Source organism: Cupressus sempervirens, chromosome 6 (genome assembly GCF_028749045.1).
Source record: "Cupressus sempervirens isolate cs-2001-9-10 chromosome 6, ASM2874904v1, whole genome shotgun sequence".
Lineage (NCBI taxonomy): Eukaryota > Viridiplantae > Streptophyta > Pinopsida > Cupressales > Cupressaceae > Cupressus > Cupressus sempervirens.
This window is the reverse complement of record NC_143123.1, coordinates 135,094,797-135,110,974: the sequence shown is the minus strand read 5'-3', so window position 1 is coordinate 135,110,974 and position 16,178 is coordinate 135,094,797. Positions and strand designations below refer to the sequence as shown.

General features: G+C 35.8%; 1 protein-coding gene across 2 annotated transcripts in view; it reads right to left on the bottom strand.

The window, feature by feature from the left end:
• LOC149551583 (Aldolase-type TIM barrel family protein) overlaps positions 1-16,178 on the bottom strand; it is a 166,433-nt gene that overhangs the window by 11,334 nt on the left and 138,921 nt on the right. For both annotated transcript variants that reach the window (XM_089787100.1, XM_089787099.1), the window contains exon 7: positions 13,663-13,769. In XM_089787100.1, coding sequence (XP_089643226.1) covers positions 13,663-13,769 — 107 coding nt within the window. The remainder of the gene's footprint in view (positions 1-13,662; positions 13,770-16,178) is intronic.

The window sequence follows — 16,178 nt, the reverse complement described above, 5'->3', positions numbered from 1 at the left end:
GCTCTCTACAATCATGCCTCAACAAGTTCAGTCTTCCATCTCCGCATCAATCAATCAATCTGCATGTCCTCCCAAGGTCCTAGTGCAAACTGCCTCAGCTTCGGCAATCTGTTTACACGCTCAGGAAACCCCACTCTAATAAACTTCACCCAACCAAGGTCCTGGTACAAACTGCCTCACTCTTCAGAGATCTACTTGTGCACTCAGGAACTCCTGCTCTAATACCACTTGATAGAGGTCCGCTCTGATACCACTGACGAAGGGCCACACCACCCTTACCAACTCATAACCAAGAATGCAACAAGATCTCTCAAGATCCAATCCAAACCCAAGCTAGCCTAGATCCACACTCTGGTAGAAACCTCTGAGATCTCAACTTGTGCTCGCAAGCCACCAAGCAACCTCCTTGTTTCTAAACTGCAGTCACTAGCTCTTCTCACAAACCTAATCCAAGATCCAAGTGTAAACTGCCTCACATTCGGCGCTCTGTCTACACACTCACAACTCCATCACAATCCTGCTGTAAACTGCCTCACATTTGGCACTCTGTCCACAGTCTCAGGAAAACTCACTCTTCACTTTCTCCTCTTTCTCTTTCACACCTTCCAACTTTCACACAGTCAAGCTTTTCCTTCCAAAGCTTCTACTTCTCAAGCTTCTCCTTCTCAAGCTACTCCTCCTCAAGCTTCCACTTCTCAAACTACTCCTTGAGCTTCTACTCCTCAAGCTTCCCCTTGAGCTTGATTAAAAATGCTCATATGCCTTGCTTAAATAGGCACTTACCACCCCATGCATGACTTATCCACAACCTTCTACAATATCCACAACTTTCTACAACATTCATAATTTTCCAGAATTCTTCCCACACACCTCGATAAATGGAATGACAACCATTTATTTTTTTATTTTTTCTATTATGCCACCTATGCACCTCGAAAATAGAAATTCCCTTTTCCTTTCTTTTTTTCTTTTTTCCCCTTTTTATTTTTTTATTATTTCTCCTCTAATTTTCGTCACTTTCTCTCTCCTCCATAATTTTTTTAATCTTTTTTTTCAATAATATATATATATATATATTTTTCTCAATAATTTTCCATGCAAGATGCTCCTGCATCACCACTGTATCAATTAGGGCTTCAGTTACCACTGTATCATTTAGGGTTCCAGAACTAAATTAATTAGGGCTTCAGATACCACTGTATCATTCCTTTCCTTTCGATTGCTTAACTGTGGCAATAACATAAGATTAGAAGATATGCTCATATTTGGTATTCATATAAATGAAAGACAATCCATAAATCTATCTCTTGCATCTAAGTGTAAAATAATTGTAACGATAAAATAACTCAATTAATCTTACCTTCTTGCATATACATCATAAAAGTGATAATAACTGTTTCTAACAACAATTGAATGTATAGCTTTTCTTTGTTTGTTGTACATCTGAAAACTTGGGAAGAGGTGAAACATTGTCAAAGGCTTAACTACTTAACCTCGGACCTTAACTTATTCCCCACACAATCTCCAATGAGAAAGACCTTCCCTACCTGGAATTGGACTTGGAACATCTGTCACCTACTGAGAATCTTGGTATTTAAACACTCTATTCGACTTGATAGCAAAAGCATACAATTAACAAGATTATAAATGAACTATTAAATAATTCAAATAAAAATGATAAACATTGTTATATCATAACTGATACTATTTCATGTTATTGCAGATTACTTTTTCTCACTTCATCACCCATTTCCTTGGCTAAACAGCCGGGTGAATCCCAAGTGTTCGGAATTCTCAGAACAACCGCTTCTGTCAATTATACAAGAAGATTACATATATCCAGCATTTCACAATCTGTGATTACATGATTATGTTCTTAAAGGATTCTAGAATCCGATTCTAATATCCAGTGGCATAATAATTTATGGATCCATACCATGGTTACTTGGCTTTCACTTGCCATGAACAAGGTTAAATTTTAAAAAGGTCAATTTGTAAATTTCAAACTAGATATCATCATGATAAATGTTGAGAATTGCTGCTATGAAATTCGATGTTATTGTACTTTTAATATCAAGTTTTATTGCATTTGGAAAACTCTCCCGTAAGGAATACTATTTGACTCTTTTTATGATGATTCTGGAAAACTATGAAAGTTCTGAAGAAAATCATTATCAATGACATAGATTATACAGCAAAGCTTAAAACGTGATCCCGAACAAGAAGGAAGTTTTTGAGCCTAGCCGACTGCTATAGAAAATCGAATATAACTTGCAATCTATTGTTATGGAATTTGAAAGCATGGAGTATGCAGCAAACTCATACTGTAGCCTTGAGATAAATCTGGAAGAGAAGGAATCTTGTGAATCTAATTGGCTGTTAAAAAATGATGTTGATATGGCATTACATGACCTGGTGAAGTGCGGAGCTGTTTGAAACTCATAATTTGATTTGAAATCGGTTTCCCTCCAGTTGCTTGAAGACATCACCTTCAACACATATACCTCTGATTCCTAGCCGGAAATACTTGCATGGCAAAGGGAAAAATTGCTTTGTCTGAATCAAGGTTAAAATTTGATAATTGCAGGGGTATCGATGGAAGTAAGAACTTGCAATGAGAAAAGAGTTTGGCGTTAGAGAGGCAAGGAGAATTGAAAACAATACCAGAGAGAATTCAGAAATGAAAAAATGTGTTTGACTCCTCTCACAGCTTCCATTTTATAAGGTCTAGCCATGACTTCTTAGCTTCCATAACTTAAAAGATTATTTGCCCATTCAAATTCCAAGCATTAAATCGATTGGAAAAAGAGAAGGAAAAGAAAATAAAAAGATTGGAAGAGAAGTTGGAAAGATTAAAGTTTGACAATTGCCAATTTATCATGCCAAGTACTTTAATTGGTTAAAAACAAAAAATATTAAAAAGAAAAGAATAGAGTTGGAAGATTATAATTCAAATGTTATTATATTTTGAATATTATTATAATCTTATATTTATATATGTACATCTAAATATATTAACAGGTTGACATATCATTTTTATATTTATATGCACGTATATAAATATATCTATTATAATAATAAGGTGAAAGATCAAATTAAATCCTTTAAGGTACGTTTTATATTTTAACTCAATTATTTATGTTTCTCAAATTATTTATTTAAATAGCTCATGCGGGTCCCACAAATGTATCTTGTTTCAAGTCGCTAGGTTCTCAATCCATCTACCTAGTGATGGTGATGCTCCTGTGCCTAATTCTTTTTTGACAATGCTTCCACCCCTTCGATGTGTCTTTTGCAAGGAAATTCTCTGTAATTAAATTATATTATCATAATAAATTATTTAATCACAAATAATCATAATGGTTAACCATTTTATCAATTCCATGAATTCGTGATAAATGATCAACTAGCTTGTTATGTTCACTTGAAATTATAACGACTAACCATCTTACCATTTCGCAAGATTATAACAAATTAAGTTGCCAACTGACTTCATGTGAACCTCAACGACTACATTTTAAATTAGGTCAAAATTTGGGATGTAATAGTTATGTCTAAGGTCTTCGTGACTACCATTATGAGACTTTCTAGGCTGCCTCAAGACTTCTTGTGGGTTTTCTAGCTTCATCAACAATACTATTGGTGTTAAACAGGGTCGCCCTTTGCTCCCTACTTCATTTGGGATCGACATCAATGAGTTAGAGGAGTTTCTTCATGAGCATTTGTTATAGGATGATGGGTGCCTTCTCCACTAGGTTCTAATCTCTATCCATGAGTTAGAGGAGTTTCTTCATGAGCATTTGTTAGAGGATGATGGGTGCCTTCTCCACCAGGTTCTAATCTCTATCCCGCTTTTCGCAAATGACGTTCTTTTGGCCTCTTCTAACAAGGGCTTGTAGAGACAATTGGATTGTTTGGCTTCTTTGTGCAACTTGAGGTAGCCAATGGTTAATTTGGGGGAAATGAAAATAATGTTCTTTAATGGTCTTAAAACCTCTCATCTTCACTCTTTCTTGAATGGTTCTAAAATTGAGATTGCTTCTACTTAGATAATGAATTTTAATGATACTAAGACCTCTCATCTTCACTTTTTCTTTCATGGCTCAGAGATTGAGATTGCCTCTTCCTACACTTGCCAGGAGGTTAAGTTCTTTGGTCCTCATTTCAGTTTGAGGCAATGCCATCTAGCCTTGCATCAAGGGGTATGGTTTTTGGCCCTTCTTCACAGACAATGCTTCTGACATCAGTTCCACGACACCTCATCAAGATGACACTTTTGGATACTCACTTGACCTATTCTTCTTTACAACTTTGTGGTTTGGGGGGCTTCTTTACTAGAGTCTAATTGGGTTTCTAACAAGCAGGTTTAGATTCTTCTACTTTGGCACATTATCAAGTGTAAGCAATCTACTCATAATATCATTCTTGTTCAATTTGGTGCACGCCCCTTCAAACTTGAGGCCATCTTCAATCTCATTTGGTTTTTGCATCCTCTCCATGGTTTCACTTACTCCAACGTGGGATGCCACTAGTACCCTTATGTTCTTGCCAAATATGGCAAAGCCTTGTGCTAGATGTGGAAGTAGTCCTATGCCAATTATGGAGTGATTCTATGCCAAATATGGAAATGTTTACCTGCCAAATATGGCAGTCTATTGCCAAGTAAAAAATTATATACCAAGTCTAATTGCCAATGTTATTGCAACATTCATACTACTTCTGAGAATAGCACACATAAATGGCAAAATACATCTTTATTGATTGTACCAAAGAGTTACATTACCAATACCAATGATCTGCAATATTGCCATAGCCTTTCCATTACAATGGTCTCTACATATAGCGCTTGGGTTGGTTATTAGAATTTAGAACAATCCTACGCGACTCTTAGTACAAGATTTTTCCTAACAACTACCTAATTACTATAATGACATAATTACCATCTACATTATCCTCCCCCCAAAAGAAGTCGTCTTCCAAACAATACGCAACCAATACATTTACTGAGATGGACGAGATGACGTCCTTGGGTTTGTGGATGCTGTCAGTCATGCTAGTTGCTGCCTTAGGAGCTTCACATCCCATGTCGTGATGAGTTGTTTAGTTCATGCCCCCTGTAGAAGCCTAAGCGCATCCATCCTTTCCACCTCTCTTGCTGCCAACTTTTCTGTATGCACGACCTTTTCCTGTTTGCGCTTAGCTTCCAGTTTCTCTGTTTTTTCTCCAGGAATAATCCAATGACCCTTTGTCTTTGCCAATTCCCAATTAGCTTTTTTGCGATTTCAAAAAGGTAGACCAAAAAGTCCCCACCATATGAGATAGAATGGCGATGAAGGACGCATGTGCCTGTACAATCCTCAATCCCTACTAGTTTTGAGACTGCTCCTCTATCTCTTCAATAAGCCATCCTTGGTTGGTGAATATCCTTTTAAAGTCATTGTGACAATCTTCCTTAATAAAGTGCAAGCAAGATTCTACTACAGAAACTGTTGTTGTCATGTCGACTTCCTTAGCTTCTCTATGTATTTTATCTATCGCCAGAGAGATTCCTGCCTAATATGGCAGAGCCTTGTGTCAGATGTGGAAGTAGCCCTATGCTAGCTATGGAAGTGCTTACCTACTAGGTATGGAAGTGATTACTTGCTAGATATGGCAGTCTATTGCCATACGGAGTATGGAATTATATACCAAGTCTAATTACCAATGTTATTGCAACATTCATACTACTTCTGAGAATAACACACATAAATGGCAAAATATTTCTTTATTGATTGTATCAAAGAGTTCCATTACCAATACCAATGATCTCCAATATTTACCATACCCTTTCCATTCCAAATGGTCTCTACATATAGCACTCGGGTTGGTTATAAGAACCATTCGGCGTGACTCTTGGTACAAGACTTTTCCTAACAACTACTTAATTACTCTAATGACGTAATTACCATTTACACCTTACCTTGCTTATTGCTCCTTAGAGACTATTCCCACTTCTACTTCTTTTGGTTGAGTTTGTAGTTAGTTTGTTGAAGCTTCGGCCCTCCTTAACTCTATTAGATTAAAATAGATTGTCTACCCCCATTTCAGTCCTCTTTGTAGGCTCCTCACCATCTCCTCCCTTGTAGAAAAGAGTTAAATGTGTGTCGAAAACCAACATTTTCAGGCAGTTCATTCATACCACTTGGGTCAAACCCCGCAAAGACCTTTTCCCTAAAATGGAGTTCCATGTAGAGCACTTTCTTTAGTTGCAAGAGGGGCTCATCGTTCATCCTCCTTACATCTATCACCATTGGTCACATTCTCTCTAGACCCCCCTTGGTTCTTTCAGAGTGGGCTCCCATTAACTCTAGGTTGAGACTAATCACCAGTTGGACAAAATCGACAGAGTTTGCCAACTTTGCTACCTCATCGAGTTTGAGATGGAGCACTTTACCTTCTACTGCCCTATTTACTATTAGATCAAAGGAAGGTTCTATTACCTTTTTAGAGGTACAGTCTCTCTCCACCTTTCTTAGTTTCGTGAATGAGAAATGCCTTGCTCTCTACCTGTAGGAGGTCATCAGACTCCAAGATCAATCGCTTTTGTGCTCCTCGCACTCATAGTCTTCCCAACTTATTATCTTCTTTGATTCTCTCCCCATGCACAACAAAAAAGGCTGTTGGGTATGTCTCTTGGTCATTCCAAGTCGGTAGGCTACATAGAGCAGTCCCCCTCTTCCAATCAAACTTAGAATATCCAATAGTGTCATCCTATGGCTTTTACCCTTCGGTCCTAAGGCTCTTCTCTGCTACTCTGATTCCTTAGAGTTGGTTTGGTGGTTTGGAGTTCTCTGCTCACCCCGCTTGCTTGTCTATAGTTGTTTGTGCTCATCTTCGGTCACTATTTGTTGTCCCTGCAAGGGGCTTCCCCTTTGTTTGTACTATTCAGTCCCATTGACCAATTTGTGGTCACTTGTTGGACATTAACTCATCAATATTATTTCTGCAAATCTTGCATTCACTGTGTGCCGCAATATGACATCTCTTTTTCATGCTGACTGCCCTGATAAGATTATCCACCCATTCTACTCTATTTTTGTATTAATTTTCTGTTCCTTGCCTTATCATGGATAATGGAAAGTTGCTTCCAAGAGTGAATTTTTTTATCCATCTGTTACAAGTTGCCAGATTGCAATAGTCCCAGCGAAGACGAGTTTAGTGGGAGTTATATTTTTCATCCTCAAACTTCTGTTCTTCAAATGTTCATCTCAACAGGTCATAAGGTCACATCTCTTGGCAGCTTACTGCCAAATAACAGATGTCCCAGTTTGTATTTTCAGTATGACGTAGGTACTTGGAGTTATTTTATTACATCATTCATACCCTATTTTGTTCTCGTCTTTGGTTCAATTTCTTTTGGAGAATCATGCCTACTCCTTTTAGGAATTTGAACCTACGTATGAGCATATTTAGTTTGCACTGCCTTCTCAACAACCCAATCCACATTTTTGTGCATACACATTACATGAACAGACTGTATCCTTGATAATTAGTTCAGTGTCAAGTAAACACATGCTTAACCTCATTTCCACTTCCTACAAATCCATTCATGTCTATTTTTCTATCCAAACATAAGAGGCATTATCACACAATATTAATATTATTAAGCCTGATTAATAATTTGATTACCGTATGAAACTTTAGTCTTCATTTTTCACAGATTCCACAACACCAAAACGTGGGATATTTCGGATTTCACCAAATGACTTAGTGTTTTTCTAAGGATATTTTGTTGAGTCTTCACAGTGCCCATAGGAGATTTCATAGTGATATTTTGTCCACCGTAATATCAAAGTATTAAACTCGGCAATAATACCCCTGAATATCAGAAAAATATAGGATCAATATATGGAATTTCAAACTTTCCTCTTCCTGAACTCTGCCATTCATCATATGGACTTTTAGTTTGGAATAATATAGTCTCGTCTTAAATGTCGCTTTCAGATACCGCAGTTGATCTTAAGATTGAAATCTTAGTGACAAATTAAATCTAGCTATAGCCTATAGCTTTTTTGGGACCAATAGAAAATATAGAACATAAAGAAGATAGCATCTAGATATTCATATATGGGCTTGGGTATTTTAGATCACTTCATTTTTATGGGAAGCAGGTATTTAGAATCTAGATAATATGATAATTGAGTTACAAATGCTTATAAAGCACTTTATTTCCTAGATTCAATAATTTTCCTTGATTGATCATAAATTGAAATAATTAGGATATGAAATTATTGTTAAAAATCAAGATGATAGATATGTCTTGTGAGGGTACTTGGTTGATTTTTAGATTATTAAAGAGTAGGGGCCTTTAATGTTATATTCTGTACCAATCTCCTTGAGCAGCTATATTCCAATTTTAATGATTCTAGATCTTCAGCGATGCATAGAAAGATAAGATATTTTCATTTGGATGTGTATAATAGTTGAAATTCTTGGAATTTGATAGGCTTTTGGATACCCACTGATTTGACTTGCTGATTTCTTTTAGCTAATTGTGTTTAAAAAAAATACTAGATAGTATATGATAGTTTATGTATTTGAGTATATTTTCATCATATAGCAATGATGCATGAATTTCTAACTATGAAACACTTCATGAAATGTGAAATAAAGTTATGTATACATATTACACACAATTATCAATTAGATATGCAAGAAATGTATTTAATTGCTTACAAGAAACTGTAATGAACCGTTTTCAATGATCTCATATACCCACATTTCTGTAATTGTCATGGTGCATTGCGTGACTGAGAAACTTGTTAAGTTCAAGAGTAAATCTAAGTTGCCGGTTCGGATTCAAGTACTGATACCGGTTTGATATTTGGGTTCAAATTTGTTCAATTTTTTTGGGGTTTGGGTTTGGATTCGTTTTGGGTTCGTCCATACAAGAATATATGTTTAAAAAAAAAAATTAAAAAAAAAAAAAAAAAATATATATATATATATATATATATATATATATATATATATATATATATATATATATATATATATATATATATAGCAGCAAATAAGCTCATACACCACTATGCTAATATTAAAGCAACATAGCAAAACATACCACCACATCAATGTTTCAGTTCAAAAAAATAATCTCAACATTAATAATCAGCCACCATTGATCAAATATCATCAAAAACCATGAAACAAATCATCATCATTCAGTTGTTGCAAAGTAGAAGCTCAAAAAGTAACACTATAGGCCTATGCAAGGCCAAGGTTGTGATTGTTGCCATATTGTAAGCTTCGCACATTAACTATTATACTGACTGATTCAAACAAAGCAGCTTTGGATCAGACTAGATGAAGCCAAGAAAGCAGGCTTTGGATCCAGAATTATCCACAGTAAAGATCTCTTTAGAATTTTGTTCAATCCATAGTTTTCGATACATGTTAGGCTATATGCTATTATGCATGGTATATGGTGTATTTCATACATTCCATAATAGATGCATGCCACTTTTATAAATCTCGATTCCTCTTCTCAAGTAGCATTTAATTAGAATTAAATATGGTTAGTAATTTGAGGCTAATCATGCACTTGAGTCTAATTTGGTGAAAAATACCTTCTGAAAAAGTAAACAAAAAAGCTGTTTTTCGACCAAATTCTCTCAAAAGTCTCTGAAATTCTGTCCGGGTTCCTCTGCTGGAAACCAAAGTCGCCCAAAAGTCATCTGAATTCTGCCAGGGTTCCTCTCAGAGAATTCCTAGCAAAATTCGATCTCTACAGCAGACTTTCAACAGAATCTGACAAGGAGCAGACTTTTGAAAGAACTGAACCAAAAATTCCTAGGTCCAAGGGATAATCTGGTAACTTAGGAGTAAATGTATGGTTGTATTCTTGTTTTCACCCATACACTCATGTATGCTTTTGTGAGCTCTTAATTGCACGTGTATGCACTTGTGCGCTCTTGTCTGCACTCACTTATTCTTGTATGCTCAAGTAATTTTATGTGAGTGTGATGTTCCTGTTTTGAAATATGATTTAAAAATAATAATTAACTAATGGATGAATAAATAATAAGTTATAATAACTTTTATTGTTAAAGAAGTTATATTATTAAAATATAATATTTAGTATTATATCATAATATAAATGAAGATATAATAATTAATCAGCATACCACAAGGACGACCCCACTCCACCCCAATCGCCAACATCTCTGAGTTGGGGACGCATCGGGGATGGGGGATATTGTTACAACGTTTCCTGATGTGAAATAATGCTGTCATAACTATTTCAAGTCATATTTGAGTGTCATTTGACAATCTAGGGCTTGTATAAGTTATAAACCAGCAAGTATGTGAATATTGTACCACATCATTCAGAATGGTCAATTATGATGCAGGTTTAATTATATTCCTCATTTGACAAACTAACAAAAAGTTCTCAGTCAGTCATTTAAATTTGTAGCTGCTGTTTCAGTTTCAGTTTGCTTCCAGAAATCAGACATACAAATAAATAAGAAATTTCTAGAAAATATAAAATGAGGACATTATAGAAGTAACAAACAACCTTTTTGAGATTCTGATTCCAGAGGCATACTTAAAATTATCTAGGTTGGGTATGCTGAGTGTGAAAAGCCCATTTCAGTCTTGCTAAAACCATGTTACTATCCTGTTGCAAAGCTCTCAAGTTAATATTAGGGGAAGCAGCTGAGTTCCCTATAAATGTGTTTTGCAATAGTAGAGAGATTACCTTTTTCCATACCAATACCAATCAAGACTATGTTTTACCCAGAATTTCCAGCACTAGGGCAACCGAGATTTTTGAGTCAATGCTAGCATATTTCATGAAGACGACCTGGTCAAAAGATCAAACTCCTTGATGTAAGACACCCTCTAAATTTGGTGTGTAATCTCAGACCAAGCAACTAGGGGATATTTGAATGTCGCATTTGTTCTTTTACAAAGGAAATTGCAGTCCACTCTAATGATTTCAATCTGAATAATTCTAAAGAGAGTATGCAGGTTAGTAGATAGATGGGGATTGCTAGCAAAAGAGAGCTGATTAGCTGAACTTTTCCTAGCCAACATAAGCCAAGAGTTTGTTCGATGGCCCAGTTTGTTCATTGTCTGTTTTTTGATGTTTGGCCAGTTCAAACCTTTATTCTTTATATTAAGGGAGATTCCAAAGTATGTGGCCAAATGGTGAAGTTGTGAGGTTGAACCACTCTGTAAAGGCAAGGGATTCATAAAAGACAAACTTGCCAACTCGACCCACTTTTTGTAGGCAATGTGTCTTACAACACCTGTCAAAGAGTACAATGGGATCATATTGGTAAGAGGGACCAAACCAACACCAGTACAATCCACGGGTGTGAAAACACATATATTAGTATCCACCAATGTATCAAATACTTACAATTGGATGAGTTTTACTGGCCTATGTTTGGATGGTACATTGTTTCATAGAAGGAAATGTTGGATGTTGAACTTTATAGACCACGTGAAGCTTCACAATCATCTTCTTGGCATCTAATTATCTGTGTCAAGTTTGAAAACATGTTTCTAATCTTCTAATCCTTGAGTCAAACTTTACTTTCTTAAGCAATCCAATTATTTCTCAATACTGAGCATATCTTGCTTAAATGCCAAATAATCAATGAAATGATTATATGTACCCGTGGATTCTATTCAGTCAAATTATTGTTGTTAGAATTGTAGTCCTCAACCTTGTCATCTGGAACATTCTGATATCCCCATTATTAAATAAAATAATAATAATAACTTTATTTGGAGTCCTGATTGTTTTATGTATATCTTGGGTCCATCTTTAATTTTCCGTAGGTGTAGGTGTTTGTCATATCATGTGTCGGCACATTGTTTCTCTCTTGGGAGTTTTCCTCCGATGAGGTATATATGTTCATTGGGTTAGTTGCTGTAGGTATGCGATTTGGATTATTTTATTGTACTGCAAATTCTTGTTGGAGTTCAATGTTGTTTGCCATTACAGAAGTGGAAGATCTTCCCTACTTGGCTATTCCAATTTCAATGGGCATCAACCCTCACCCTATTTTGTTCTCTATATTACTTTGCTTCGGGTATAGCACATCTAGAGCACCATCTTTGTATGCAAATATATTAATTGCAATTATATGTTTTGGCATTTGTCTTTGCGGTTGGCAGATGTCTCATTTAAATCATTAACTCCATTTGCACTGGGTTCGACACCACTAAAGACACTCCAAGTCTAGCCTTATATCTTCATTCGACTGCCCATTCATACTTCAATATGGTCATTAGGAGTCACCATACATCTTCTAGCACACATCATGTACGACCCTTGTACCAACTGCACGGTCGCTTGCTCCATCCTTCCATACAGCCACCTGACTGCCTTCCGTACAGCACGCCTATGAGTCAGTTCCCCCACACCGTACGACTCCAACCTCTCCTCGACTGCATGGGCACATAATTCACCATACATACCTGTTCTGGCTGCCACCATACAGCCTAAGATTGTCTGCGTATGACACTTCCCAGACCATACTTCATCTGGTCCCATACACAGTTTGCTCCATCCTTCTGTACGACCCTTTCCAGCTGCCTGTTGAGGGTGGAATAAGGGATAACAAAAGCGTAGGAATACCTGCGAGTTCTGTTGGGGAACAGAGCGTTACAAACATCATCAGAATCCAAGACAGTGTGAATTCTATCCATTTAATTAATAATTTAATTAATAACAGATAGTATGATCTAGACTCAAAACAATGCACTTCAAAAATATGGGTCAACACCCTCATCCCATCCATGTAATAGTCAAAACAAAACCAGGATTACCATTATTTGGAACTACTGTTACATGGTGAAATTCTTAAGAATTTGTACATAGAATCAACTACGATGAGGTATCCATCTAAAAAGGGAAGGGGAATAACAAATAGTAATGCTTTCAGATACTCCTTCAGATACTCCAAAAAGGGCACAATGTGTAACAAATTTTCTGATGTTCAATATGAGCGACTAAATTCATCTCAAGTTCATGAAAAGTGCAGATGAGAAAACCAAGATCATGCAGAGTAGATGAGCTATTTGCTATTGTCAAAAGTAATACAGAAAAGACGTTACAAATACAAGTTAATTCCTTATGCCAACCATGTGATAATGAAATCAGACCCATGGTAAAGCAAAATTGAAGATCAACAGCTACCATTATTTGAAACTATTCACATGGTGTACTTAAGAATCTGTCTACACAATCAACTCCAATGAATTAATCATCCAACCAAGAATGGAAGTGATTAGTGTAGTGGTTTAGTCCTTTCCAAAAATGGCACAGAACTGTAAGAAATTATTTTAGAAATTTTTTGACCTTCAGTACAGATGATCACATTTAATTGAAATTAGAGGTAAGAGAGGAAGAGCAAACTCAGATGAGGCAAAGTAAAGGAGCTGATTTGGAAGCCCTATGGTCAAATGTAATTCAGTAAACATTGTTCTAAATTTATAATCATCCAACATCAATTCCAAGATCTCTAAATTAGGAGTGCCAACTGCCTTTGTTAATTGCAACCTCAACATGAATAATATAAATAAAAAACTTGTACCAATAAAGTTAATGTACACTAAAAAGTTGGAAACCTAACAACTGCTATGAGCAAGACCGATTTATCAAACCTTACGCATGTACTCCCTCTTTACATCTTCCCAAGGCAATGTTCCTTCAGGTCTAAAAATTGATGCATTCCATAAAGCACCCCTTCCCACCATGACGGAAGAAGCTCCTGAGATCAAATAGATAGATCAACAAAGTAAATTTTAATACAATGCAAAAGAAGAATATCAAAGTATGATTTTTTGAATAATAATAAGATAGAAGCCTAATCAACAAAGAGAATAACTGATAAATATGGTTTGCTTGATTAAACTGACACATGTATGTTGTTCTGTTTTATGCATTGTATCTGCAGATCTTTTGGAAACCAACACATTCCATTTTCTTACTGTCTTTTATTATTTCATATCACTCTGTAGAGTCTGTACGATTATCTTGGCTGTGCTCTTGTGAAAATGAAAATAGTATCAAAGACGTACCTAACACTTAAGCCTATGGCAGTAAAATAACCAATAAAAGACCTAAGCCTTGATCATTAAATTTCTCAATGTCTTCATTACATACAAGAAGTCTGTACAGTAAGCCAGAGCCTTACAATGCCATTCAGCGTTCCTAATTGTCTAGTTGCTTTTATTCATATCTGACTACCATTTAATGGCCAATGCATATGTTAGTTTACCATTTACAGTGGTTCCATCTGTCATCTGCTTTTTAAATGTTTGCTAACTACTCTTAACAGTTGTTCCAGCTATCCACCAAACCTTTTCTTTTATTTCTGTTCTTTGCAGCTATTTGAACTGTCAACAATTTCATATTTATTTCACTCTGCGACTATCTTCTTTTTACTATCACTTAATCAGCTCAGCTGCACATTGACCAAAGTCAACCTTATAAATACATGGCTTCTTGTCATTGACAGAAGTTGAAGATAATTAATGTTTTTAATCAAGCAGACTGAGATTAAAGCAAGAAGATAAAATGAAAATCTAAGAAGTTGACTGCTTCAACTGTGTTTTTTGTGAGGCATTTCCCAGTGTATTGGAAGAAATTTTATGATGTGTTTTCAGTGGCAGAATGGAACTGTACATGAAGACTGAGGCATCACATTCTAAACAAAACATTTGTGAAAAATAATATTTTTGACAGAAGCGAATGAATGATCATTCTCCTACCTGTACTGACTACAAAAGAGAACATGGTCTTTGAGATAATAGCAGGTCAACTAGAAATTTGCATCCAACAACATCATTAAAGATTCCCACATGATATCAATGCCTGGATTAAGGTTGTCCAATTCTTAAGCTGAAGATACATAAATGTTTGGACATGTTTTCTACAGTAGTCATTGGCATCCATGCTTTGCACTAGATTTTTCATGTTTATCCCTTATGTTGCATCTTTACAAAATTTTAATTTCTAAGAAATTTATATATATTGTTGAAGCCATTCCTACTGAGTAACATGGTCTCTAGGTTGTAATATGGAAAGATGCTGATCAATTTTATTTCTCTGCAAAAGGTGCTTAAAACTGTATAAGCCTATGGTCATGCTGTTATAGCTATATAAATTTGTTCTCAAGGGTTTCGAGTAAATTAAAAGTTCAGATTTGACTAGAGTAGTTTGATATGTTAGAAACACCAAAAACAATATCAGAATTATGTATAAAAACATATAAAATTTTAAAATCATAGATGTGTGCATAATTGCAGCCAAAAAACAGAAATTAGATTAAGATAGCCACATAATGAATATATATTAGACAAACTAGCCATTACACTGTTATATTTTTCACATTGGCAACGATATTTAAAGCTGAAACCCACTTAAAAAGGTATTGAGAGTAAACAATGTATAACGTTAACTTTTTAATGACATTTAACATCCAATAATTGCTTTTTACGAAGAAATGGAGCCGGTAATATACTCCAACTTCTTAGAAAGGCAAACCTTACAAAATTTGGACAGTTGTATTGTTAAAACAGCTGCAGCATTAACAATAACAACACCACCACATTTGAGAGCACAGATACCAGCTTTGACAAGACATTTGAGGAGGATGGCTTGTATTGATTGAGTCAGAGTAGAAGGTCTAATTTATTTGTACCAACAGATGAAGAACAAGAATGCAAGTGAGAAACGTTGCACCCTGTGTGTGGATGGACAGACTACTAAAAACTTGCATAAGATAGAGAAACAAAACATATGAGAAAAGGCATGGGTTCTGTCCAGGTATGGCCAGAACAAATCTGGTCCAGTTGGATAGTAGCTTGTGACTCCCCACGGTTGAACCAGCCCAGAATCTGGACTGGGTTAAAACCAGACCCAGATCCAGCCCCCAATTAGATGAATCAGAACCTTAGGGTTTAGATTTAGATGTTTAATGAATCTTCCACCCTTGGTAAAATTAAGGACCGCATAACTCATTTCTGTAGAAGTTCCAAGGAGGCTTGGTTCGTGTGAAGTTTCAATATGATTGGAGCTTGTATGTCCACATTTTAGCTTCCCCAAGTATTTAAAATTCTGACTAGATCAGAAGGGAAACTCTCTACCTAAAGAAACAATACAGATTTTCCTCAAG